The 26,564-nt window shown below is 43.3% G+C and overlaps 1 protein-coding gene across 19 annotated transcripts in view; it reads left to right on the forward strand.

Moving 5' to 3' along the window:
* The window catches only part of LOC139386606 (disco-interacting protein 2 homolog C-like), a 243,132-nt gene that overhangs the window by 169,623 nt on the left and 46,945 nt on the right, over positions 1-26,564 (forward strand). For 9 of the 19 annotated variants that reach the window (XR_011629081.1, XR_011629082.1, XM_071132293.1 and 6 more), the window contains 6 exons: positions 776-949; positions 10,060-10,194; positions 13,691-13,810; positions 14,094-14,291; positions 22,507-22,598; positions 25,696-25,806. Coding sequence is in view for 17 of the 19 variants with exons in the window: in XM_071132293.1 (XP_070988394.1) it covers positions 776-949; positions 10,060-10,194; positions 13,691-13,810; positions 14,094-14,291; positions 22,507-22,598; positions 25,696-25,806 (830 nt within the window). In the remaining 2 variants the exon portion in view is untranslated. The remainder of the gene's footprint in view (positions 1-775; positions 950-10,059; positions 10,195-13,690; positions 13,811-14,093; positions 14,292-22,506; positions 22,599-25,695; positions 25,807-26,564) is intronic. The other 10 variants (XM_071132303.1, XM_071132304.1, XM_071132306.1 and 7 more) reach the window with 3 other exon arrangements.

A 26,564-nucleotide genomic window follows, 5' to 3' on the forward strand; every position in this document is an offset into this window, starting at 1 on the left:
TGTGGGAGCTCCCTGAAGACAATTTAGAGAGGCATATCTGTTGACCAGAGCTTGTTGTAGGTCCATTCATACCAACAAGCACATGAGTAACTTTCTCACCAGTCCTTGGTGTTCAGAGGCGTTTCCATGACAATCAGCTTACACACATAGCTGTTTTGTTGTCACAACATGGCATGGTGTGTGTGTGTGTCAGACTTGACTGGCTGTAGTGTATTCTAGGCCTGCTCTCTCTCTGCTAGGTGTGTTATTGAAGAGGAGGATATCCTTTCCTGTGTGTGACGGTTACGACTCTGTTTTCCTCTTCGCTCCTGTTTTGAGGCCAAAACAAACCAGCTCCCCAGTGTATGTGTGCTGGCTTTTTAAAAGGCTGAAGGAAAAGCATTTTCCATCTTCCCTTCATCCCCCTCTCCCGCCCTCCCTCCTCCCTCCCCTCCCATTAGTGTGGTTCTGCCTGCCCGTGTAGATAAGTTGCTTTTCTCCATGCCCCTTACCGTGACCGTTATCCATGGGTCCGTCCCAAATGGCACCCTATTCCCTGTATAGTTCACTACTTTTCACCAGAACCCTATGGGCCCTGGTCAAAAGTAGTAAATGTAATAGGGGACCATTTGGGACGAAGACCGTATTTTCCATCTCTCCATATCGCTGATGCCTCTTTTGCTGAGAGACACTGCAGAGAGGCCTTCCTCCATCTGGGTGCAGTAGTGCCTTTGTTTTGGCTCTGTGTGGTTGCCGTAGTCTGGATTTAAGGTTCTGGTTTTCCCCTCACATGCAGGGCCCATTGCTCACCTCTCTCTGAAGAGGAAAACTAGGAAGGTCCTGGGTCCTCCGGCCCCAGTCACAGTAGAGAATGGGAACACAGGTCCAGGTCCTGTGGTGCGCCGGTCTTGTGAGTTTGGATCAGGTGGATCAGAGCTCGTCTGGCAACAGCCCCCTCTGGAGAAGCAGGGTCAGTATCCCACTATCCCAGACCACCATGCGGTGGTGCAGTCAGCGCCCCCCTGCCTTCGCCTCCCTGCCCTGCTCTGACCCAGCCCCCATTTGCTTTGTGATGATCAAATGTGGCGTTCATTGACAAAGTGGTGTGTCCCTTGCTCTTACTACAGTTGTGTGAAAAGATGGGAGATAGAAGAGAAGTGATGCTAACCCATGGTTAGCTTTGGCTAATGAGTGCTGTGATTGCATGAAGCAGTGTGTTATACTTTCATGCTTGTGAATGAGAGCCAAGATGCTGATGGAAAATCAACAATAATATTACAGGGAAACGGTAAGGTCTGGAAAGCAGTGTATTTGACAAAAATGGCACCCTACTTCCTATATAGTGTACTACTTGTGACCAGGGCCGACAGGGTTCTAGTCGAAGTAGTGCATATATTTAGGGAATCTGGTGCTATTTGGGATGCAAAAAAATAATAATTGTTGTTGCTTTCATGGCTGTGAAACATTTGTTTAAATTGTGAGAAATACATTTGTTTGCTTGGCAAGATAAGAGTGTTCAAGAATGCGTTTCATCTCTGACACAGAGCAGACGGATGGTTGCTCCAGTTACGTGGAGGTGGTGCTTGCTGCAAAATGTATTCTGTCTGCTTTTAGACACTTCTCTGCCCTCCCAATCTTCCACATGGATACAGACATTCATGTTGGCAGTGTACACTTTACATCTGAACTTTAGGCAGGTGCCACATTGTTTTAAGTAGTCTGTTTAAAATGCCCTGTGCAGTTTACTTTTTGGTGCCAAAACTCTGCTGGATGCTTTAAAGAACCCACTGAACCAGCATTGAAGAATGCAGTGATTGAACCCATCTGTTATCCCATCAGTCACTATTCTGCAGGGAGAGTGAATTATTGAAATGAGTTGTTTATATCCAACGACAAAAGAAAATAATCCCCAGGTGGAAGTAGATGGATGTTCTGAAAACAAAGGCTTGGTCCACACTCTAATCAACTATTAGTTAACATCTGAGAACACCACAGAAACCATTAACACATTTCTGGAAGGATTCCCATTCCTAATGGAATCAAGTGTTTCTGACAATGGTTTGCAGTTTATGCTTGTGTTCCGGGGCAATTACAGTACATTGCATGACGCGCCTATCCATACGTTGCTAGATACAGTATGGCAACGCGGCCTATGTGACGACCCATAGGGATTCCATTGCAGTACAGTGTGTACCTCTAGGTGTATTCCCTATCTCATTAGTATTCCTCTAGGTGTTGTGCTGTAAAGGAGAGATTCGTCAAATGAAATGTATTCGTCACACGCTGCGTAGACAACCGGTGTAGACAAACAAACAGTGAAATGCTTACTTACTTACGGGTCCTTTTCCCACAATGCAGAGTTAAAGATGAGGTATAAAATACAATTAGTGACACTGTGAATAATGAGTAGAAAACGACATGGCTATGTACCGGGAGTAGAAAATAACATGGCTATGTACCGGGAGTAGAAAATAACATGGCTATGTACCGGGAGTAGAAAATAACATGGCTATGTACCGGGAGTAGAAAATAAAATGGCTATGTACCGGGAGTAGAAAATAACATGGCTATGTACCGGGAGTAGAAAATAACATGGCTATGTACCGGGAGTAGAAAATAACATGGCTATGTACCGGGAGTAGAAAATAACATGGCTATGTATCGGGAGTAGAAAATAAAATGGCTATGTACCGGGAGTAGAAAATAACATGGCTATGTACCGGGAGTAGAAAATAACATGGCTATGTACCGGGAGTAGAAAATAACATGGCTATGTACCGGGAGTAGAAAATAACATGGCTATATATAGGGAGTAGAAAATGACATGGCTATATATGGGGAGTAGAAAATGACATGGCTATGTATGGGGAGTAGAAAATAACATGGCTATGTACCGGGAGTAGAAAATAACATGGCTATGTACCGGGAGTAGAAAATAACATGGCTATGTACCGGGAGTAGAAAATAACATGGCTATGTACCGGGAGTAGAAAATAACATGGCTATGTACCGGGAGTAGAAAACAACATGGCTATGTACCGGGAGTAGAAAATAACATGGCTATGTACCGGGAGTAGAAAATAACATGGCTATGTACCGGGAGTAAAAAATAACATGGCTATGTATGGGGAGTAGAAAATAACATGGCTATGTACCGGGAGTAGAAAATAACATGGCTATGTACCGGGAGTAGAAAATAACATGGCTATGTACCGGGAGTAGAAAATAACATGGCTATGTACCGGGAGTAGAAAATGACATGGCTATATATAGGGAGTAGAAAATAACATGGCTATGTACCGGGAGTAGAAAATGACATGGCTATGTATGGGGAGTAGAAAATAACATGGCTCTGTACCGGGAGTAGAAAATAACATGGCTATGTACCGGGAGTAGAAAATAACATGGCTATGTACCGGGAGTAGAAAATAACATGGCTATGTACCGGGAGTAGAAAATAACATGGCTATGTACCGGGAGTAGAAAATAACATGGCTATGTATGGGGAGTAGAAAATAACATGGCTATGTACCGGGAGTAGAAAATAACATGGCTATGTACCGGGAGTAGAAAATAACATGGCTATGTACCGGGAGTAGAAAATAACATGGCTATGTCCCGGGAGTTGAAAATTACATGGCTATGTACCGGGAGTAGAAAATAACATGGCTATGTACCGGGAGTTGAAAATAACATGGCTATGTACCGGGAGTAGAAAATAACATGGCTATGTACCGGGAGTTGAAAATGACATGGCTATATATAGGGAGTAGAAAATAACATGGCTATGCTATGTATGGGGAGTAGAAATAACATGGCTATGTACCGGGAGTAGAAAATAACATGGCTATGTACCGGGAGTAGAAAATAACATGGCTATGTATGGGGAGTAGGAAATAACATGGCTATGTACCGGGAGTAGAAAATAACATGGCTATGTACCGGGAGTAGAAAATAACATGGCTATGTACCGGGAGTAGAAAACAACATGGCTATGTACCGGGAGTAGAAAATAACATGGCTATGTACCGGAAGTAGAAAATAACATGGCTATGTATGGGGAGTAGGAAATAACATGGCTATGTACCGAGAGTAGAAAATAATATGGCTATATATAGGGTGTAGAAAATGACATGGCTATATATAGGGAGTAGAAAACGACATGGCTATACAGTGGGGCAAAAAAGTATTTAGTCAGCCACCAATTGTGCAAGTTGCTCACCGTTCTTGTGATCATTTTGACCCCAGGGGGTGAGATCTTGCGTGGAGCCCCAGATCGAGGGAGATTATCAGTGGTCTTGTATGTCTTCCATTTCCTAATAATTGCTCCCACAGTTGATTTCTTCAAACCAAGCTGCTTACCTATTGCAGATTCAGTCTTCCCAGCCTGGTGCAGGTCTACAATTTTGTTTCTGGTGTCATCCAAGCTACTCAATACTTAGTTAACACAGGTGTTACAGAGTGTTGACGAGGACAAGGCTGGAGATCACTCTGTCATGCTGATTGAGTTCGAATAACAGACTGGAAGCTTCAAAAGGAGGGTGGTGCTTGGAATCATTGTTCTTCCTCTGTCAACCACAGTTACCTGCAAGGAAACACGTGCCGTCATTGCTTTGCACAAAAAGGGCTTCACAGGCAAGGATATTGCTGCCAGTAAGATTGCACCTAAATCAACAATTTATCGGATCATCAAGAACTTCAAGGAGAGCGGTTCAATTGTTGTGAAGAAGGCTTCAGGGCGCCCAAGAAAGTCCAGCAAGCTCCAGGACCGTCTCCTAAAGTTGATTCAACTGCGGGATCGGGGCACCACCAGTACAGAGCTTGCTCAGCAATGGCAGCAGGCAGGTGTGAGTGCATCTGCACACACAGTGAGGCAAAGACTTTTGGAGGATGGCCTGGTGTCAAGAAGGGCAGCAAAGAAGCCACTTCTCTCCAGGAAAAACATCAGGGACAGACTGATATTCTGCAAAAGGTACAGGGATTGGACTGCTGAGGACTGGGGTAAAGTCATTTTCTCTGAATCCCCTTTCCGATTGTTTGGGGCATCCGGAAAAAAGCTTGTCCGGAGAAGACAAGGTGAGCGCTACCATCAGTCCTGTGTCATGCCAACAGTAAAGCATCCTGAGATCATGTGTGTGGTTGCTTCTCAGCCAAGGGAGTGGGCTCACTCCCAATTTTGCCTAAGAACACAGCCATGAATAAAGAATGATACCAACACATCCTCCGAGAGCAACTTCTCCCAACCATCCAGGAACAGTTTGGTGACGAACAATGCCTTTTCCAGCATGATGGAGCACCTTGCCATAAGGCAAAAGTGATAACTAAGTGGCTCGGGAAACAAAACATCAATTTTTGGGGGGGTCCATGGCCAGGAAACTGCCCAGACCTTAATCCCATTGAGAACTTGTGGTCAATCCTCAAGAGGCGGGTGGACAAACTCCAAGAATTGATTATGCAAGAATGGGCTGCCATCATTCAGAATCTGTCCCAGAAGTTAATTGACAGAATGCCAGGGCGGATTGCAGAGGTCTTGAAAAAGAAGCGTCAACACTGCAAATTTTGACTCTTTGCATCAACTTCATGTAATTGTCAATAAAAGCCTTTACAAGTGTCAATTATACTTCAGTATTCCGTAGTAACATCTGACAAAAATATCTAAAGACACTGATGCAGCAAACTTTGAAAATTAAAATGTGTGTCATTCTCAACTTTTGGCCACAACTGTACATATAGGTAGGGGTAAACTTACTAGCAGCAGCTTATGTGCTGAAAGTGTGCGCGTGGCATCAATATGCATGTTGTGTGTGTGTGTGTTGGTGTCAGTATGTGTGGGTAGAGTCCAGTGTGTGTGTGTGTGTGTGTGTGTGTGTGCATAGTCAGTGCATGCGAGTTAGTGCATAAAAGGGTCAATGCAGGTTGTCTGGGTAGCCATTTGATTTGCTATTTAGCAGTCTTATTTAGCAGTCTCATACCTTGTGTTTAGAAGCTGTTCAGGGTCGTGTTGGTTCCAGACATTGGTACTGCTTGCCATGTGGTAGCAGTGAGAAAGGTCTGTTGCTGGAATGGCTGGACTCTTTTAAAAAAAAAAATTTAAAAAAAACATTTGGGCCTTCCTCTGACACCGCCTGGTATAGAGGTCCTGGATGGCAGGGAGCTCGGCCCAAGTGATGTACTGGGCCATACGTGCTACCCTCTGTAGCTCCTTGTGGACAGATGCCAAGCAGTTGCCATACCAAGTGGTGATGCAGCCAGTCAAGATGGTCCCGATGGTGCAGCTGTAAAACTTTGAGGATCTGAGGCCCATGCCAAATCTTTTCAGCCTCCTGAGGGGGAAGAGGCGTTGTCGTGCCCTCTTCACGACTGTGTTGGTGTGTGTGTGGACCATGATAGATCCTTAGTGATGTGGACACCGAGGAACTTGAAGCTCTCGACCCGCTCAACAACAGCCCCGTCGATATGAATGGGGGTGCACTTGGCCCTCCGTTTCCTTTAGTCCACGATCAGCTCCTTTGTCTTACTGACATTGAGGGGTATCAGGCCCTCATCGTTGTCAGGGATCAGGGCTACCGCCATCATGTCGTCTGCAAACTTCATGATGGTGTTGGAGTCACGCATTCGTGGGTGAACAGGGAGTACAGTAAGGGACTAAGCATGCACTCCTGAGGGTAAGCAAGGCGGATGTGTTGTTGCCTACCCTCGCCACCTGGGAGAGGCCCATCAGGAAGTCAATGATCCAGTTGCAGAGGGAGATGTTTAGTCCCAGGGTCCTTATCTTAGTATCTTAGTGATGAGCTTTGAGGGCACTATGGTGTTGAACGCTGAGCTGTAGTAAATGAACTGCATTCTCATGTATGTGTTCATTTTGTCCAGGTGGGAAAGGGCAGTGAGGAGTGCAATCGAGATTGCATCATCTGTGGATTTGTTGGAGAGGTATGTGAATTGGACTGGGTCCAGGGTTTCTGGGATGATGGTGTTGCTGTTGCTCGCTCTGTGTCGCGCTCGCTCTCTGTGTCGCGCTCGCTCTCTGTGTCACGCTCGCTCTCTGTGTCGCGCTCGCTCTCTGTGTCGTGCTCGCGCTCGCTGTCTGTGTCGTGCTCGCGCTCGCTTTCTGTCGTGCTCGCTCTCTGTGTCGTGCTCGCGCTCGCTCTGTGTCATGCTCGCGCTCTCTCTGTGTCGTGCTCGCGCTCGCTCTCTGTGTCGCGCTCCCGCTCGCTCTCTCTGTGTCGCGCTCCCGCTCGCTCTCTCTGTGTCGCGCTCTGTGTGTGGCGGCCTCACTTGCTCTCGCTGCCTGGCACTCACACAGCTCTGAAGGCATTAGGAATATGACTCTCGCACATTAGCACTGTGTGGAAGTTATATATTTATTTACAGTAGTCTTTTCACCGGTTACATAAGCAGCCACTGGCTGATTCTAGGGAGTGGGGGAGGGAGGGTGAGCGACTAAGTGGGGGCGCAGTGATGTTGTCCTTGGTCTGACATTGTCAATATGAATCTTGTTTAATCTAGCGAGGTCTGGTGGTCTCAAATGGCACCCTGTTCCCTATGTTGCGCATAGGACTCTGGTCAAAAGTAGTGCACTATATAAGGAATAGGGTGCCATTTGAGACACAGCCTATACATGGTGGAAGGTGAGATGATCGTGTGATGACACATTCTATTTTCATAAATCTGTAGATGTGAAGTTTTGGGAAGCTCTTATCCTATTGGCCTATATAGGCATATTAAACGTCATGATGAATTGTCACTGAAAAGAAGATTCCTCATTGCAGACAGTATGATGGTCTGAATGAGATTGCTCTGAATTATATCTGATTACCAGCTCTTATAGATAAGTGCTATGTGTGCTAGCTAGTGTTTCATCCACTTTAGCGTATGTATGGTCCTTGACTGGGGATGTAGTGTTTTGCAGTGGAAAGAGACTGAGTACTGGGAATGTAAAGGAAAGACAGCGAGGGACCTCATTGAAATTCCTTGTGGCTTCTCCTCCCAAATGGTGTCTGGAATTATATTACACGCTCATCCACTTCAGTTGGAGTCAAAATCTAGCAGGGAGAGAAAGTAACGTCTGATGCTTTTTTACATTGTCCTGTCAGTATGACGGGAGGAAACAACATAAGTTCACGGCTACTATACGATGGTTACAAGATTATCGTGAAACCGACAATTATGGATGAAGACCATCATGAAAAAATATATATTAATTTTTTTTGTGTAAAATAAGTGGCACAAACAGCTGTCTGAAAACCAGACGGCCAGGCCATTTTTGCGGTTGAGTCCGTTTCCACGGTAAAACGAACTCTTTACAACGCGATGACGTTGCGGTCATTTGGCTGATCAATAGCTGTCATCTGAAATTCCATGACCGTCACAGCCCTTTTCACGGCATGATTAGACTTTCAACAACATCTGCCTCTTGAAAGAATCTGAAATGAAATACAAGTCGAGGAGTGAGAGAGAGAAATGTAGATATTTTTTTCACATTGAAAGATAATGTCACACGTGGGAAGTCTCAGAGAGAGCAGGAGAGGCGGAAGCGCTGCATTAATTATGTAATGTTGAAGCATTTGGAGGAATTATGTTATGGCCAGGGGATTGAAGAGTGGGCGGTGATGATTACAAACATATTTCCATGAAGTCCATCAAATCTCCTGCAGCTCCACTACTGGATTTAAAAGGGCAATCTGGGATTGCTCCTTTAAAACTGAAGAATGTTAGACTGAAGAATATAACTTATAAAATACCTTTTTAATGATCATGAGCTTAGTTACATTTTCTTCCCTCATCAGAGGCCAAAATATAAACTTGTTTTACCTTTGCCTCAGCTGTTTACCAAAAAAGTGTGTGTGTGTGTGTGTGTGTGTGTGTGTGTGTGTGTGTGTGTGTGTGTGTGTGTGTGTGTGAATCCCAGCTCAGTGGCAGGTAGCATAGCGGTTAAGAGCGTTGGGTCAGTAGCTGAAAGGTCACTGGTTTGAATCTCTGGGCTGACTAGCTGAAAAATCTCTGTGCAACTTGAGCAAGGCACTTAATCCTAATTGCTCCTTTAAGTTGCTCTGGATAAGAGCGTCTACTAAATGATGATTTAAATACAATACATTTCGATCAACCCTTTAATCACAATCTGACTGAAGGAGAGGCTGGTGGCCTGGGGATGAGACATTTGACTATCAGCTCGGTGACTCATACATGGACAACTTAATACACCGCATTAGTTTGTTTGACTTGGTTGTCATAGTTATACATTTGTATTAGTTAGTGTGGTCCCACACATTCAGTCTTACGTACACATCACATAGAAATGTGTGTAGCAAAGATGTATGAGACGCTATAGGGCTAGTAAAGTTCACAATATCTTGACTTAGACTGATTTTGTATGTGAGTTACAATGGCTGTGCCACGTGGCCACATGATTAAGATGATATTTTCATCAGAATAAAATAGTTTTTGGGTCATTGCAGAGGTGGAGTGGATGGACTTCGGGGTGTTCACTATCTCATCTTCAAACACCACTAATCTGTTTTCAAAGGAAAACTAACTAGAGGGCTCCTAAAATGCAAATGAGGTGACATGAAACACTTTCAGTGCGATATCATAACGGATCATATTGGTAAGGGCTGAGGACTATGGCACTATGGAAGTGCCAAGATAAACACAGCAGCATTTCAAACATTTCCTTCCTTGAGTTAACCATAGTCTACCTCTGTCTATTCTCCACCTGGGGACACCTGTTTGCATGTGCCTCCTGACCTGACTAGACTAACCCTTGTGTCCTACGGTCTGTCTGTCTCTCGGTCTGTCTGTGTGCTCACGGACCGCTGCCTCATCCTGTCCTCGGTTGTGTGCGTCCAAAATGGCACCCTTTTCCCTCTATAGTGCACTGCTTTTTACCTGGGTCAATACATCTATGGTATGTATGAGTGGTGGTCAAAGGGCGTGCACTATATAGGTGTCCCCCCCCCCCCCCCCCGCACTGTTATGCTGGCTTGGCTGTGGCCTGCTGTGGCCCTTGGTTAGCTATAGGGCTGAGGGCTGGGGGGTCTAACAGTAACAGGCTTCCTTCACCTTGCCTCTCCTCACGTCCAGAGAACCACTCTGCCCCTCCAGATGTCACCAGCTACACCACAGACTCCATACAGGTGGAGAGACCCCAGGGCTCCACCACAACATCCAGGTCCACGCCCAAATATGGCAATGCAGAGCTCATGGAGACCGGAGATGGTGAGTGCATAGAGGGGTTGGGGGTATTTGTGGGGATGTGTGTGTGTGATCGTGACCTATATTTGTTTTCATGGTGCTTGTCTTTACAGTGATGTGTATGTTTGGGTCATGTTTGTACCCACTCCCCACCACTTGGTGATTTGGACAGTGAAGCTAAAACAAATGTGCCTCTACTATTTGAGCTCAAATGCTTTATATTAGGCAACAGTACCAATAGCAGGGGAGGTTAGCATTTTTGTGGGGGTATTTTATTTATGCCTCGAACTTTCTCACTCAACATTATTCACAATTCATTCAGGATTACCTGTAATCATGGTCACATTCATGTAGAAGTGTTCAGCAGCATATTCTAGTCTTATTTACAATGATGTGACTCCAAAATGACACATTTATTTGCCATTCATTTCTAATGGGCACAACATCATCTGAAACACAACCAAAATAAAAGGCAAATGCATTCAACAACTCTGCAGCGCCACAAGCTTGATGTAGAGCAGTCATCGCCTGCTAGGAATATGGGACCAAATACTGAACTTTAAACTAAATGTAATACACTAAGGGAATTTGTCTAATGACTTATGAACACTTCAAATGAGGGGACTAAATACAAAAGTGCTTTAATTTCTAAACGGTAAAACGGATATGTATGAACATACCCTCAAATAAAAGGTAGCTTTCTTTCTGTACGGTATTGAGCCAAATATATATATATATATATTTTTTTTTTTATCATGCTTAGTCATTTTCTGTTATGAAGTGTTTGTGTCCTGGTGTTTATGTCATTTGGTTATGATGACACTGTTTTGGGAGAAACGTGAAAGGAAAAACAAGAGCCGATTTAAATGTTTTACTTATGCCTCTTAGGATTCAATACTGTGAATGGGATGACACAAGAATCAATCTTTTCATCATCTCTGATTTGATTTTTGACATTTGGCATCACAGAACTGTTCAGTTAGATCTGCAGCAAACACCAGGAATGACTTTAGTAGGAGCAGTAAAACTCTGTCTCCTCTTAACAGATGCGTCACTCACTTATCTTCATTTTCACTCCTCTTTGAGCACATCACTTTTGATGGCTTACCTTTTGGAAGCTTTCTTTGACACACAAGAGGGGAATGAAATCCTTAGGGGATGTGAGTAGAATAGAATGCATCTAATGTGGAAATGTGGACCCAAAGAGGATTCTGACATTTTGTTCTGAATGCACTCCAGTCAGATGACGGAGTATGCCAATATGGGAGTCTCTCCACTATTTTAATTTGTTCTCCTGAGGCATGCAGCATCGTCACAGACTAATCTGTTTATCAGATGCTCCAATCAATGGTGCTGAGGAATAGATTTGTTGAGCGCACAGCGAGTCTGCGTGATAGATCAAGTGCCAAGCTTCACGGATTGGGCTGACTGGCTCAGGGAGGTTCTGAAAATAACTGTCTGTCTCAACTTCTGTAGCAAGGCCAAACTTGTGATTAGAGATTTAAAATGTTTGTTGTGCTACTTACTTGTTTTGTCTTGCCTAATACAGGTTTGCATGCTTTACACAGATTTTATATTTTTGTCAAATTAAGTTTGGCCAAATTAAGGGCGCTGTACTGCAGCGCCAGCTGTGCCAACAGAGACTCTGGGTTCGCGCCCAGGCTCTGCCGTAACCGGCCGCGACCGGGAGGTCCGTGGGGCGACGCACAATTGGCCTAGCGTCGTCCGGGTTAGGGAGGGCTTGGCCGGTAGGGGTATCCTTGTCTCATCGCACCAGCGACTCCTGTGGCAGGCCGGGCTCAGTGCGCGCTAACCAAGGTTGCCAGGTGCACGGTGTTTCCTCCGACACATTGGTGCGGCTGGCATCCGGGTTAGATGCGCGCTGTGTTAAGAAGCAGTGCGGCTTGGTTGGGTTGTGTATCGGAGGACGCATGACTTTCAACCTTCGTCTCTCCCGAGCCCGTACGGGAGTTGTAGCGATGAGACAAGTTAGTAGCTACTAAACAATTGGATACCACAAAATTGGGGAGAAAACGGGGTAAAAATAGTAATAATATTTTTTTTTTAAAGAAAGTGAGTTTATGGACCTGAATGCCAAAACAATCAAGAGATAAAGGTGTTTAAAGTGAACTCATTCTGCATACCCCACCATACCATGGAGACATCCATGTCTTCATCACTGGAAAATAGAAACGATTGAGATTGATATCATTTAAAAACTTCCAAACAGGATGGTAAAACAAGTCTATTTTTTTTCTTAAATATAGATCTAAAACACGTAATATATTTATTTTTTTCGCATCTACATGTTGTAGCTTAAACCCTATATTATATCATCGTCGGTTGAAAGACAACATACTCTTGAATACAGGGTGGGTGTCATGTTTTGGCTGATAAATGTACTGAAATTGGAGTAACATTGAAACCTCAACTTTGAAGTGGTACCACCAAGATGGTAGAGGTCCACACATCAGCGAATGTTGACTTGAAATGGAATATCAGATTTAAATCAATCCTCCATATGAAACCTATTGAGATCATAGAAATATAGATAATAGATTAGAGATGACCATTTTTAAATTGTGGTAGTAATTAGAAGTGAATTTCAATTAATTGAATTTAAATTTCAATGGTGTAGCAACTAAATTGAGGTGGTCTAAAGGGATATTAAAGGTTAATTTATATAATTAAAATGCCACTTAACCTCTTTTTTTTTACCTTGGATGATGTAAATTAAGGTTTAAGCTAGAACATATGCAAACATGAATTGATATTAAAGGTTAAAGTTTTTATAAAAAATGTCTCATGGTATGGTGGGGTATGCAAAATGGGTCAACTTTAAACACCTTTATCTCCTGAATGTTTTGGCATTCAGCTCCAAAAAGTAACTTCCTGACAACTTCTACCATGGGCAAACATGTAATGAAAGTTTTTTTGTTTAAATCTGAAGGGATGCTGTCAAAGTGATTTACTTGTGTGTGTGTGTGTGTGTGTGCTCCACTTTTCACTCCCTCAGTCTTTGTGGTGTGTTGAGTGCCATGAGAAGTGTCATTGGAGAGAAATGGCGGTAGATGGTGTCATTGGAGAGAAATTGCGAGTGGATAGTGTCATTGGAACAAAAACAGATGATTGAAACAGGGACAGCTCTGCTATATGCAGTAGAACAGTGGTTCCAAACCAAGGGTACTAGGACCCCTGGGAGTACGTGGCCTATCCACAGGGGGTACTTGAAGACCCATGAAACCATAGGCTTACTGGTGAAATGAACAAGGGAGCACTTCAGGGATACTCTGGGCAGAGGAGGATTCAGTTGGTGGCACAATAAGAAAAAAAGGTTGGGAACCACTGCTGTAGAGAAGACGCTTTGCATATTACCCATTGACGTGTGGCTGTCTCGTCTCAGAATGCCCTAAAGTGACAAGACTAGGAGAAGTGGCCATGCTAGTCCAATTAGACATACAGAAGTTTCCATGAAGTATTGAAGTTTTATATGTGTAGTGAACTGTGTTAACCCCTACAGGCGTTCCAGTAGGTGGCCGAGTGTCAGCCAAGATCCAACAGCTAGTCAACACGTTGAAGAGACCCAAACGACCTCCGTTAAGAGAATTCTTCGTTGACGACTTTGAAGAACTCCTAGAGGGTAAGAGGGCCTACGTATTCAACATGGTGACTTCAAAGACAAATCCTTTGATTGGTTGATTTCTGAATGGGTTTAGTTTAGTGTGTTGGTTGTTTAGCATTATTCCAGGTTCTTATTGTTATTAAATCATCTCAAGCTGTGTCTCAAATGACAGCCTATTCTCTATATAGGGGCCCTGGTCAAAAGTAGTGCACTATGTAGGGATTAGGCTGTAATTAAGGATGTTTTGGGGATTATTTTGCAGCTATAACATAAATGATTGATTGTGTTGTTCATGCTCCAGTCCAACAGCCAGACCCCAACCAGCCCAAAGCGGAGGGGGCTCAGATGCTGGCGATGAGGGGGGAGCAGCTAGGGGTGGTCACTAACTGGCCCCTGTCGCTGGAGGCTGCCCTGCAGAGGTGGGGCACCATCTCTCCCAAAGCTCCATGCCTCACCACTATGGACACCAACGGAAAACCACTGTACATTTTAACCTACGGTAAGGACTCTTGTATATACTTGCAATGACTATGCTACACAGTATACTTGCAGTGACTGTGCTATGTGGTTGTTTTACCTACCTGTTGAATTTACTGACTGTAAGTCACTCTTGTTAAGAGTCTGCTCAAATTATGTCAATGTACTCGTCACAAGGATTGACTCGGTACAGCACGAGCGCTATTGAAACATTTCAGACAACTTACTAGAGAATATAATAAAAAGCAACGGGGGCTGTATAACAGTGGAGAGTGTGCTCATCTATAACGTAGAATTGTAGCTTGCCTTGCATAATGATACCATGACCCAGACATGCAGGACTGATGCAGCACCACTGTTATGTCAATGACCCTTTACCAGCCACTACATTTTTAGGATGGATTCCATGGTTGCATTCCAAATGGCACCGTATTCCCTATATAATGCACTACTTTTGGAAGGAGCCATTTGGGATGCAATCCAGTGTGTGCTGCAGTGGGGTACTTGAGGGTTTCCCTTTGAAATACTGCTTCATGCTCGGCCTTCCCACCAACCTTATTCAGCATAGCCGAGCACCAAACTGTGTGTGTTTGACACAGGCAAGCACCTACCAGTACTGCTGCCAGCCGCTGAAGCATATTAATGACAGCCACACAAGGAACGCCAAGTACGCTGAACAAAAATATATAAACGCAACATGCAAGAATTTCAAAGATTTTACTGAGTTAGTTCATATAAGGAAATCAGTCAATTGACTAAGCTATAGATTTCACATGACTGGGAATAGAATAGAGATGTTACCAGCATAAGGTGCACCTGTGTAATGGGTAAATAATAAATAAATAAAATAAAATCTTGGCAAAGGAGAAATGCTAACTAACAGGGATGTAAACAAAATAGTGAGAAGCTTTTTGATTTGAGAGAAGTAAGCGTTTTGTGTGTATGGGAAATATCTGGGATCTGTTATTACAGCTCATGAAACATGGGACCAACACTTTACATGTTGCGTTTATATTTTTGTTCAGTGTACATTGTTTGTGGAAAAATGCTTTTTGAAGTAAATCGTACAGTGGCAAAAGCACTGCGACGTAGTTTATTTGTATAGTTATTTAGTTCAGTAACATAGCATGTTATTTCTCTCACTTGGGGGTCTTTAAAGTTCATTGTGAATCTTGATATATGAAGAGTCAATGTAATCAAATCCACTGTTTATCAGTCGGCGACTACACAGGAATGTCTTGAGTTATGTTGCAGCACTGCACTACTGCGACAATACACACTCCGACCATTCCCCTCTGCTTACTTAGATTCAAGTTTTTCTCCCAAGTCCCACCTCAAAATTCATTATGGGTTGAGGGCTGTACTATGATTTGAAGAGTAAAGTTCTGCCTCAGTAGAGTTTCCCTTATGAATTCCAAACTGCTGGGAAGGGCCCCTGTGAAGCTGTGGGAATAAAATAACCTGTAGGGTTGAGTCCCAAATGGCGCCCTATGGTTCCTGGTCAAAAGTAGTGCACTACATAGGGAATAGTGTGCCGTTTGGGGTGGAACCATCGACAGTCCTGCACACCGCATCCGAGAGTGCAACCTGCTGCTGAGTCATGGAGACATGACTGGCAGACAGGCAGCATGCCCTACAGGAATAACGTAGGCACAATATTTCCTATATAATGCACTACTTTTGACCAGAGCCCTATGTAGTGCGCCATGTAGAGAATTCGGGTGCCATTTGGTACGCAGACACACGGTCAGTCAGCACTAAAACAGGCCCCAATGGAACTAGTGCAGTGTTTGTCAGTCCTCTGTCTGTATGGCTGTCGGTGTGAACATATTGATTAGTAAAGTGTGTGGTGGCTGATCGGACAATGTTCACCAGGCTGTGAAATGTCTGCAGACAGCCTTCCTTTTGTCAGGAGCCCAGAGTCGAGTCCCAGCTCTCTGGGAAGGAAGAGACTGTTGGTCGGGTGAGCGAGAGCTACTGGGCCCTGAGCTGTGTGAACAACTCTGTCTTCAGTGTGCAGTGCTGAATCTTAATATGACTCTCTGAAGTGAACCTTGAGTGAATCTCACTCTCACACCCTCTCTCTCACTCTGCATTGTTCTCTCTGCCCTCCTCTCTTTGCTTGTTTAATTCCTCTGGTTTCTCCGCTGTGTGATACCTCATGACATGGACAGTTTGCTTACAACGTCAAATTATGGTTGATAGCTTTTATTGAAATAGGGGATTGATTCCTCCTAATGATTGTCTCGGTTTCCAAAAAACACAGATGGATAATTACATGAATTTATCCTCCAAAATTGGCTAGCTAAATGCTCACACTGCACTTAAACTTTGGGAATTTAGTCCATATCTATACCATCCTCCTTTACAAATGAACACTATGTATTGCAAAAATAATGGTATCCATTTAAGCCATCCTTAGATTAATAAAAAAATAAATCACATTTACATATTACGACCATTTAATTTAACGATGGGCCGACTCGATGGATAGGTCACCACAGCATCATGATAGGAGGACATTTCCCTCCAATGCTGTAGATACAAAGCATGCCACCCTTTTCCCTATCTAGTGCACTACTTTTGAATAGAACCCTATAGGCCCTGTTCAAAGGCAGTGCCCTAAATAGGGAATAGGGTGGCATTTGGGCCTATGTAATTCCAATATGAAATCCCTTATCATGGAAACTTAGTGCTGTGTATCTAGGAAGGTAATGGTCTCCATAATTCACCATCTATTAATAGAGATGATGATTATGCATGAGTCATGTGCCCTCATTAGTTTATCTCAAACTCCCAAACCGAGTAGTTTATGCAATAATCCAGCTCTAATAGTTGTTTTATTTCACAGTGAAAGACATAGCTAGCTGATTAAAAAATAATCTCCCCAGACTGAGTAGAATCTACTACGCAGTAGATTGAATCAGTAGAGAGCCACTGAGTTTGTAGGGTTAAGATCGCCTGGAGGTCTCTGACAGAAAGAGATTTCAAACTGACAGAAAGAGAAGCCACATTCCCCCTCTCACTCACACACACTCACACACCTCACCCCCATCCTCCTCAGTGTGGTGTAAACACAGTGTAGGTGTGACATCAGCATGGGGGTAGGTGTGGTTGAGGCGTTGGTGGAGGCTGCTCTCTGTGTGGAATAGGGATGGGCATTTTGAGGGTAGGTGTGGTTGAGGCGTTGGTGGAGGCTGCTCTCTGTGTGGAATAGGGATGGGCATTTTGAGATGTTTTGACTGTTCGAGTATTCACATTATTATTGTTTCACGTACTTGAGTATGCCAAAAATATATATATGTCCTTGTTTTTGAAAGAAAAGCAACAAAAAAATGTCCATTTAAAATAACATCAAATTCATCAGAAATACAGTGTAGACATTGTTCATGTTGTAAATAACTATTGTAGCTGGAAAATGGGATGCCTAGAAGGCCAGCATCCCGGAGTCGCCGCTTCAATGTTGACGTTGAGACTGGTGTTTTGCAGGTACTATTTAATGAAGCTGCCAGTTGACGAGTTGTGAGGCATCTGTTTCTCAAACTAGACACTCTAATGTACTTGTCCTCTTGCTCAGTTGTGCACTAGGGCCTCCCACTCCTCTTTCTATTCTGGTTAGAGCCAGTTTGGGCTGTTCTGTGAAGGGAGTAGTACACAGCGTTGTACGAGATCTTCAGTTTCTTGGCAATTTCTCGCATGGAAAAGCCTTCATTTCTCAGAACAAGAATAGACTGACGAGTTTCAGAAGAAAGTTATTTGTTTCTGGCCATTTTGAGCCTGTAATCAAACCCACAAATGCTGATGCTCCAGATACTCAACTAGTCTAAAGAAGGCCAGTTTTATTGCTTCTTTAAAATCTGAACAACAGTTGTCAGCTGTGCTGACATAATTGAAAAAGGGTTTTCTAATGATAAATTAGCCTTTTTAAAATGATAAACTTGGATTAGCTAACACAATGTGCCATTGGAACACAGGAGTGATTGCTGATAATGAGCCTCTGTACGCCTATGTAGATATTCCATAAAATAATCTGCTGTTTCCAGCTACAATAGTCATTTACAACATTAACAATGTCTACACTGTATTTCTGATCAATTTTAGATTATTTTAATGTACAGAAAATGTGCTTTTCCTTCAAAAACAAGGACATTTCTAAGTGACCCCAACCTTGTGTGTGTGTGTGTGTGTGTGTGTGTGTGTGTGTGTTTATTTTTAGAACACCAGGCCTGCACTGGAAAAAAACATGCTCGTATATCTATATGCCAACAGATCGCAACAATGCCTAATTTGGTAACACTTTACTGTCCTAGCCATGTCATAATATGTCTAATAACCTGTCATAAATTGTGTTATTTTATGGGTGGTTATGACAGTGTTTTTTTTCCCCTGCCAAGAAGTTTCCTTTCATTTCAAGGTTTTGTTTCTTAAATCCTTTGATGTTGTAATGAATTCTTTAAAGTCATATTTTTACACTTTGACACTGTCAAAAAGCATTATGACCATCCTGTCACTTTACTTGGACTAAGAAAATACACTATATGACACTGTCAAGAAGCATATGACCATTAGAATCACATAAACCAGATAGACTGGTCACGTACAATGCCTTCAAAGTATTCATACCCCTTGACTTATTCCACATTTTATTGTTACAGCCTATATTCTAAATGGATTAAATAAAATAAAAAATTCTAAATTCTTCAAGCTCTGTCAAATTGGTTGTTGATCATTGCTAGACAACCATTTTCAGGTCTTGCCATAGATTTTGAAGCAGATTTAAGTCAAAACTGTAACTCGGCCACTAAAGTATATTCACATTCTTCTTGGTAAGCAACTCCAGTGTAGATTTGGCCTTGTGTTTTAGGTTATTGTCCTGCTGAAAGGTGAATTAATCTCCCAGTGTCTGGTGGAAAACAGACTAAACCAGGTTTTCGCCTGTGCTTAACTCCACCCCATTTATTTTTATCCTGAAAAACGATTATAACCATATCCATAACATGATGCAGCCACCAGTATGCTTGAAAATATGGAGAGTGGTACTCGGTGTAATGTGTATTGGATTTGCCCCCAAAATAACACTTTGTGTTCAGGACCAAACGTTAATTGCTTTGCCACATTTGTTTGCAGTATTACTTTAATGCTTTGTTGCAAACAGGATGCATGTTTTGGAGTATTTGTATTCTGTACAGGCTTCCTGCTTTTCACTCTGTCAACTAGGTTAGTATTGTGAAGTAACTACAATGTTGTTGATCCGTCCTCAGTTTTCTCCTATCACAGTCATGTAACTTGTTTAACTTGATATGCACATTTTTACTCCTGAACGTATGTAGGCTTGCCATAACAAAGGGGTTGAATACTTATTGACTGAAGATATTTCAGCTTTTGATGTTTTTGTAAAAAATAAAATAAAATAAAAACATAATTCCATTTTGACATGAGGTATTGTGTGTAGGCTAGTGACCAAAAAAATCTCAATTTTAATTAATTTTATATTCAGTCTTACACAACAAAATGAGAAATTCAAGGTTGGTGAATACTTTCTGAAGGCACTGTACATGCCCTTATTTACAGTGTTAGGACCATGTTACAGTGTTAGGACCATGTTACAGTGTTAGGAACATGTTACAGTGTTAGGAGGAACATGTTACAGTGTTAGGAGGAACATGTTACAGTGTTAGGAGGACCATGTTACAGTGTTAGGAGGACCATGTTACAGTGTTAGGAGGACCATGTTACAGTGTTAGGAGGACCATGTTACAGTGTTAGGAGGACCATGTTACAGTGTTAGGAGGACCATGTTACAGTGTTAGGAGGACCATGTTACAGTGTTAGGAGGACCATGTTAGTGTTAGGAGGACCATGTTACAGTGTTAGGAGGACCATGTTACAGTGTTAGGAGGACCATGTTACAGTGTTAGGAGGACCATGTTACAGTGTTAGGAGGACCATGTTACAGTGTTAGGAGGACCATGTTACAGTGTTAGGAGGACCATGTTACAGTGTTAGGAGGACCATGTTACAGTGTTAGGAGGACCATGTTACAGTGTTAGGAGGACCATGTTATGACAGGGTTGTGACCATGTCATAATGTTGTGTTAAGTAAAGAGTTAACCCTAATTTATCATAACCATTACAAATAACAGATCATAATTACTAAATTGCCCCACATACAGTAAATTCAGTCAATAAAGTAAGTGCCATTTAAGATGCTTTTTTTACCGTAATATCAACTGGATAATTTAGTTTTCAATTTAGTTTATTCTGCCTGTTCTTTGGAGTTTTCTAAATGGATGAACAATTCCACGTTGAACACTGCATGATGAATTACGGCCACGACATCAGTTTGATGAGTAGACCTAGGCTTAATGATTCTGATGAAAATACGCTCTTTGTCTTTAGCCAATTTATGTTTTTGCATATTTTGAGTGGGGAACATGTATGTGTGTGGGGGTTATAGCCTAGGCTAACCAATTCTAAATGGCACTGGCCGTTTGAAAAGTAGCTTAAGCGGAAAACAGACAGAACGCAATTATCTCAAAACTGCAGATTGTTGTTGGAACTTATTTTTTCCTACTTCAATCGACTTGTCCATTTTTTATTTGTGATAAAACTGTTGTCATTTGGCAAGAAATCTAGCTTATGTACCCAATGAGTTAGATCCGTTTTTTATGAACATTTATTTGGGTAGGCCTAATGTGAGCTTGTGTGTGCGGTCGGAACGCAATTGAGTGAATGAGATATGAAGGGGAAAGGGAATTTAGGGAGAAGAACGGTGTGATGCTTGGTTTATTTTTGTTGTGCCACGCAAATGCACATGTACAAATGGAACACTAGACTCAAAGCAAATGAACGTAGTTTTAAAGACAATTTCACTTGCTCGTTTGGGCAGCCACAAAGCACATTCCACCAAATAGTTTAAGGTTATTTGAAAAAAATGTGCTCTTTGGTTAGAGACCGAGCTTTGGCGTCTATTCATGTCCATCCCTAGAGTGAAGTTGTCATCTGACTCAGCACTTCCCAGGCTGCCAGTTCTGATGTCACCCAGTCCCCATGCCACCACTGAGTCAGTCAGCCCTCAAAGGAAAACCCAGTCCCAAATGGCACCCCATACCCTGTTTTAGTGTACTGCTTTTGACCAGGGCCCATAGGGCTGTGGGGAAAATTTGAGCACTCTAAAGGGAATAGGGTGCAGTTTGAGACGCAAACAGACGGGAACCGTCGCATGGACACTGTCACCATGCAAGCTCAAACCTCCAAGGAACACCCTCGGCTTTCTTTTCCTCTCAGCATCGGGAGAATAGTTACAGTAACCAGGCAGATGAGAGCCGGGTCCTAATCATTAGCAAGCAAATGGAAGAAAACCGACTGAAACAGGGACAGACCATCTGAACTTGACCAATAAGAAATGCTCGTTTTCGTTTTCCATTACACAACGGATTAAAACATTTTGCTACGGTGTGCTGTGATGACTACAACACCGGCAAGTTGTTTGTTTTCTCATTAATACTAGTACAAATGCTTTTTCTTTGTCGTTTCTTCCCCCCACTTGAAGCTCAATCCCCCTGGGGTCCCTCCGCCCCTCTGCTCAATCCCCCGGGTCCCTCCGCTCCCTCCCTCCCTCCACCCCCTCCCTCTCTCCCTCCCGCCCTAATTCATTAATTCTGATGGAAATCAAAAGACTCGTTTGGAGTACAGAACAACACACTATTACAGGAGATTGATCATGCATAATATCTGCATCTGCCATGTTGAATTATACACAGAACTGCCATCAGTCACCTAACACAACACTCACAGCAATGCTGAATGGAGCATTCAACTTGTCCAACTAAACACCTATCCCAGAAACATTTCAGTTGTCTGAAGACTAAAAGAACTTTCCTCATTTGTGACTTAATTTTGAGCCAAATAGTTATTTCATCATCCAAAAAGGGAGGTTCAAGTTACCTTCATATCCTGGAAAATGCTAAAACATTATCACCGACTAACCAGAGATTCCTACGATGAGATAAAATACGAGATTGTATTGTCCATTTATTGTACTTTTCAAACATGACCTACTCAAGTAGCCTACATGTTATTGTTTCCCATGCTGCTCTTTGATGTGCTCTCTGTTTCCTCTTCCTCCTGGGGTGGTTTGGAGTGAGTCTATTACAAACATGCTGCCGTCTTTGTCCTGGATCCACAGCCTCTGAAACAGATCGATAACCAGTGTTTATTTTGATTGGTCCCTGTAGGAAAACTCTGGACGCGGAGTATGAAGGTGGCCTATAACATCCTCCACAAGCTGGGGAGCAAGCAGGAACCCATGCTCAGACCTGGAGACCGGGTGAGTGAAGGGGGGGAGGATGGAGGGAGTGAATGGGGAGGTATGGGTGAGGGAGAAGGGCAGAGAGACTGGGTGAAGAGGCCTGTGTGTGAGCTCCAGCCCCTGTGTCTACATTCAGAGAGCAGGGCTTACAGAGCATCAAGCAGCATCATGTCCACCCCAGTGTCCAAGATAAGCACCAGCCACCAGGCTTAATCTCCTGTGTTCAGGCTCAGGACACTGCCTGGTGTGTATTACTGCAGTCCTTCTGGGATTTGGTACTTCTCTGGCTACTCTGGCTTCTCTGGCTTATGTTACCCAACATGAATGTTATTCCACGTGACGTACAGTATCTGAGTTACTGTATGCTCTCCCTTTAGATCTTCTGTGCTACTGCTCTCTGTGCTACTGTTCTCTGTTACTGTTCTCTGTGCTACTGCTCTCTGTGCTACTGCTCTCTGTGCTACTGCTCTCTGTGCTACTGCTCTCTGTGCTACTGCTCTCTGTGCTACTGTTCTCTGTGCTACTGTTCACTCTGTGTGCTACTGCTCTCTGTGTGCTACTGCTCTCTGTGTGCTACTGCTCTCTGTGCTACTGCTGCAATCCTATCTTCTCAAATGAAAGTGATTTACCACTTAAGGTATCCATTTACACAACATGTCACCAGCTTTGAATTACAAGTAAGGATTGTAATGAAGAACCATACTGCCCCACTCTTTTTTTTCCTGCTATTTGATATACCGGTACTTGTGCATTACTAAAAGGCAACCGTATTGGTCGCGTCCCAAAATGGCACCCTATTCCCTGCATAGTGCACGAAGTGGTGCACTATATAGGGTGCCATTTGGGACGCACAATATAGGGAATAGCGACGCACAATATAGGGATGCCACCATTGACTCAATTCTCCTCAGCATCCATCCTATTTTGAGGATGTTGCTTTGTTTCTTTCATCTAGGTTTGTTCCCCTTCGTTTGCTGGGTAGGAAACTAAGTCAATGTTTGCATCCCAAGTGGCACCCCAGTTCCTTTTAAGTGCCCTACTGTAGACCAGAGCCCTGTGACCGTATGCTCAAAAGAAGTGCACCATAAAAGGAATAGGATTGCATTTGGGACGCAAGCAAGCTGGTGCTATGAGTGTGTTTCCTCATTAACTAGAGAGGAACGGTTAATTACTGTACAGAAAGTTTATTCTCCCACCCCTCCCTGTAAATTATAAAGTAGCATTGATTATACTTTTCATAAAAAATAGTTTATTGAAGCTCATAAGTCCCACTAGAGCTGCTTGGAGGTTTAGCAGAATGGGATGAGTCACAGCTGACAACACAGAAATGGAAGAAAACCTGCATTTTGCAGGGTGACATTGAAAAGCTCTGCAAAAAAGATTTAACAGCACCCAGAAATGATTTACTCTTCTGCGCATAAAGCCATAGGGCTCCAGTCAAAAGTAGTGCTCTGTGTAGGGAATATGGTTTGAGGCATTTGAGACTCGGATAATGTAGAGGACATGCAGTAAGGTAATGCTGTGTTCCATCCAGACAGGTGCACTCTGTTTCACCCCCCAGATGCTGTCTAATCAGAGCTACAGTATATTATGGCTCTCTGTCCAACATGGGAGCCATTAACAGCACTTAGTGTTAAGTTTACTGTTATCTCTCTCTCTCACTCACACACACACACACACACACACACACACACACACACACACACACACACACACACACACACACACACACTGTTATCACCCCTGCTCCCAGGCCAGAATGCAACCTGGTGCACATCTGATCCAACATGCACTAGCACCAGATAAGCGTTCCAATGACGCCACTATCCACTGTCTCCAGACAGAAATCTATTGAACAGGATATTTGTTATTTATTTATGTATTTTTAGTCAACCCTTATTTTACCAGGCAGGTCAATTAAGGACAAATTGTTATTTCGAATGATGGCATGACTTCCTGGATCTAGGAAGTTGCCCTCTTTTTGTGTTGAGAAGCATTGTGATTCTGTGATGTGATCTATCCATCAGTGAGCTGTGCTGTCCTGCTCTCCTCCTGTGTTGGGGCCTGCTGGAGAGGAGAGAGCTGCATTAGGCAGATGAAAGTGTCTAGGGGAGATAGCGTTGGCTTTTATCAGAGAGGGAGAGAATTTCTTCTCACTTTTGTTTGTTTATTTCACTTGCTTTGGCAATGTAAACATATGTTTCCCATGCCAATAAAGCCCCTTTTGAATTTGAGAGGGAGAGAGCAAGAGCCCAGATGCTCGGTGAGAGTTCACAATTCCACTGTTCTGATAAGGCTGCCTGCCTCGCTGCTGAAGCTCAATCAGCCCCTTTTGTAGGCAAAGCCAGCGTCCCGTCCCACATGGCACCCTATTCTCTTTATAGTGCACTGCTTTTGACCAGAGCCCTATGTAGGAAATAGGGTGCCATTTGGGACAGAATCTAATGTTGTTGCTCCAGTGTTGAGGAGAAAAGAGGCCCCCCTGTGTGAACACGGTTTAGACATCGCTGATCATCTGTCACTGGGTGGAAAACTCCGTCAACAGACTGACTGACTCCGGGCTCATGGGATGATAACGTTAGCAGCATGCTTTCATATATTACTTGGCACGTAGTCATATTTTAGGAGATGTTGAGTTTGGGCTCTATTTGGGGGGTTGTTGTCATGACAACACTGACCTAAGACTTAGTCATGCTCTCCTCAGTTTACAATAAGCGGTGAGATTTCAGACATATAGATTTTCTGCGGCAACTTAACCAATGGAGGCACATTTACAGATCTTAGATTATCAGAGCGTATCAAGTGTTTCCATTTTCTATTCAAATCTCCTTTCTTTCAAGTTGGAAAACTTACCATTTGTTGTTTTCATATCTTAGGATGTCATATTTTGGAGATCGTCTCTATTTGGGGCTTTCCGACATCACAACACTGGCCTAAACCATTATCTGTTCAGTTATCAGAGCTTATGAGTTATTTTCCACAAATCAGAATACGTCTACAGGATATCTATTGGGAATCAACCATTTCTATAAGGGTGGGTTAGTGCCCCTTGACCATTACTATTATATAATTACCATTTCACTCTGTCTAACCTTTGTGATTTATCTGTCCACAGGTGGCTCTGGTCTTTCCCAACAACGACCCGGCTGCCTTCATGGTTGCCTTTTATGGCTGCCTCCTGGCGGAGGTTGTCCCTGTGCCAATCGAAGTGCCACTTACGAGAAAAGTAAGGACACACACACACACACACACTGTACGTGTGTGTCCTCCTGGGTCATTGAGGCCAGCAGCATGAAAGGAAAGACAGGTGGAGTTCCCCTTTTTAGTACAACATTTGTGTCCCAAATGGCTCCCTATGATGTAGTGCACTTCTTTCTACCAGGGCCCATGCAGCTCTGGTGAAAAGTAGTGCACTGTATAGAGAATAGAGTGCCATTTGGGACTCAGGAATAACAGGAGGAAAAGGGAATGAGAGGTGAAGCAATGTTAGCATTTGGACCAAAGAGGTCGGGCAGTCATAGGACTCATTCTCTTCATAAGTGTTGACAGTAGGGTGTCAACTGTCAGGATGTAACAAAGAGAAAAGAGCAGAGGTACTGTAGCCTTGTAAACTTGGCCCTTTGCTGTCAGTGCTACGTGTGTAGCTACACAATATAGACAAAAGTATATGGACACCCCTTCAAATTTGTGCATTCGGCTATTTCAGCTACACCCGTTACCGACAGTTGTTTAATATCAAGCACACCGCCATGCAATCTCCATAGACAAACATTGGCAGTAGAATGGCCTTGCTGAAGAGCTCAGTGATTTTCAACGTGGCACCGTCATAGGCTGCCACCTTTCCAACAAGTCAGTTCGTCAAATTTCTGCCCTACTAGATCTTCCCCGGTCAACTGTAAGTGCTGTTATTGTGAAGTGGAAACGTCTAGGTTCAACAACGGCTCAGCCGCGAAGTGGTACACCACACAAGCTCACAGAACGGGG

This window comes from Oncorhynchus clarkii, chromosome 28, assembly GCF_045791955.1.
Source record: "Oncorhynchus clarkii lewisi isolate Uvic-CL-2024 chromosome 28, UVic_Ocla_1.0, whole genome shotgun sequence".
NCBI lineage: Eukaryota > Metazoa > Chordata > Actinopteri > Salmoniformes > Salmonidae > Oncorhynchus > Oncorhynchus clarkii.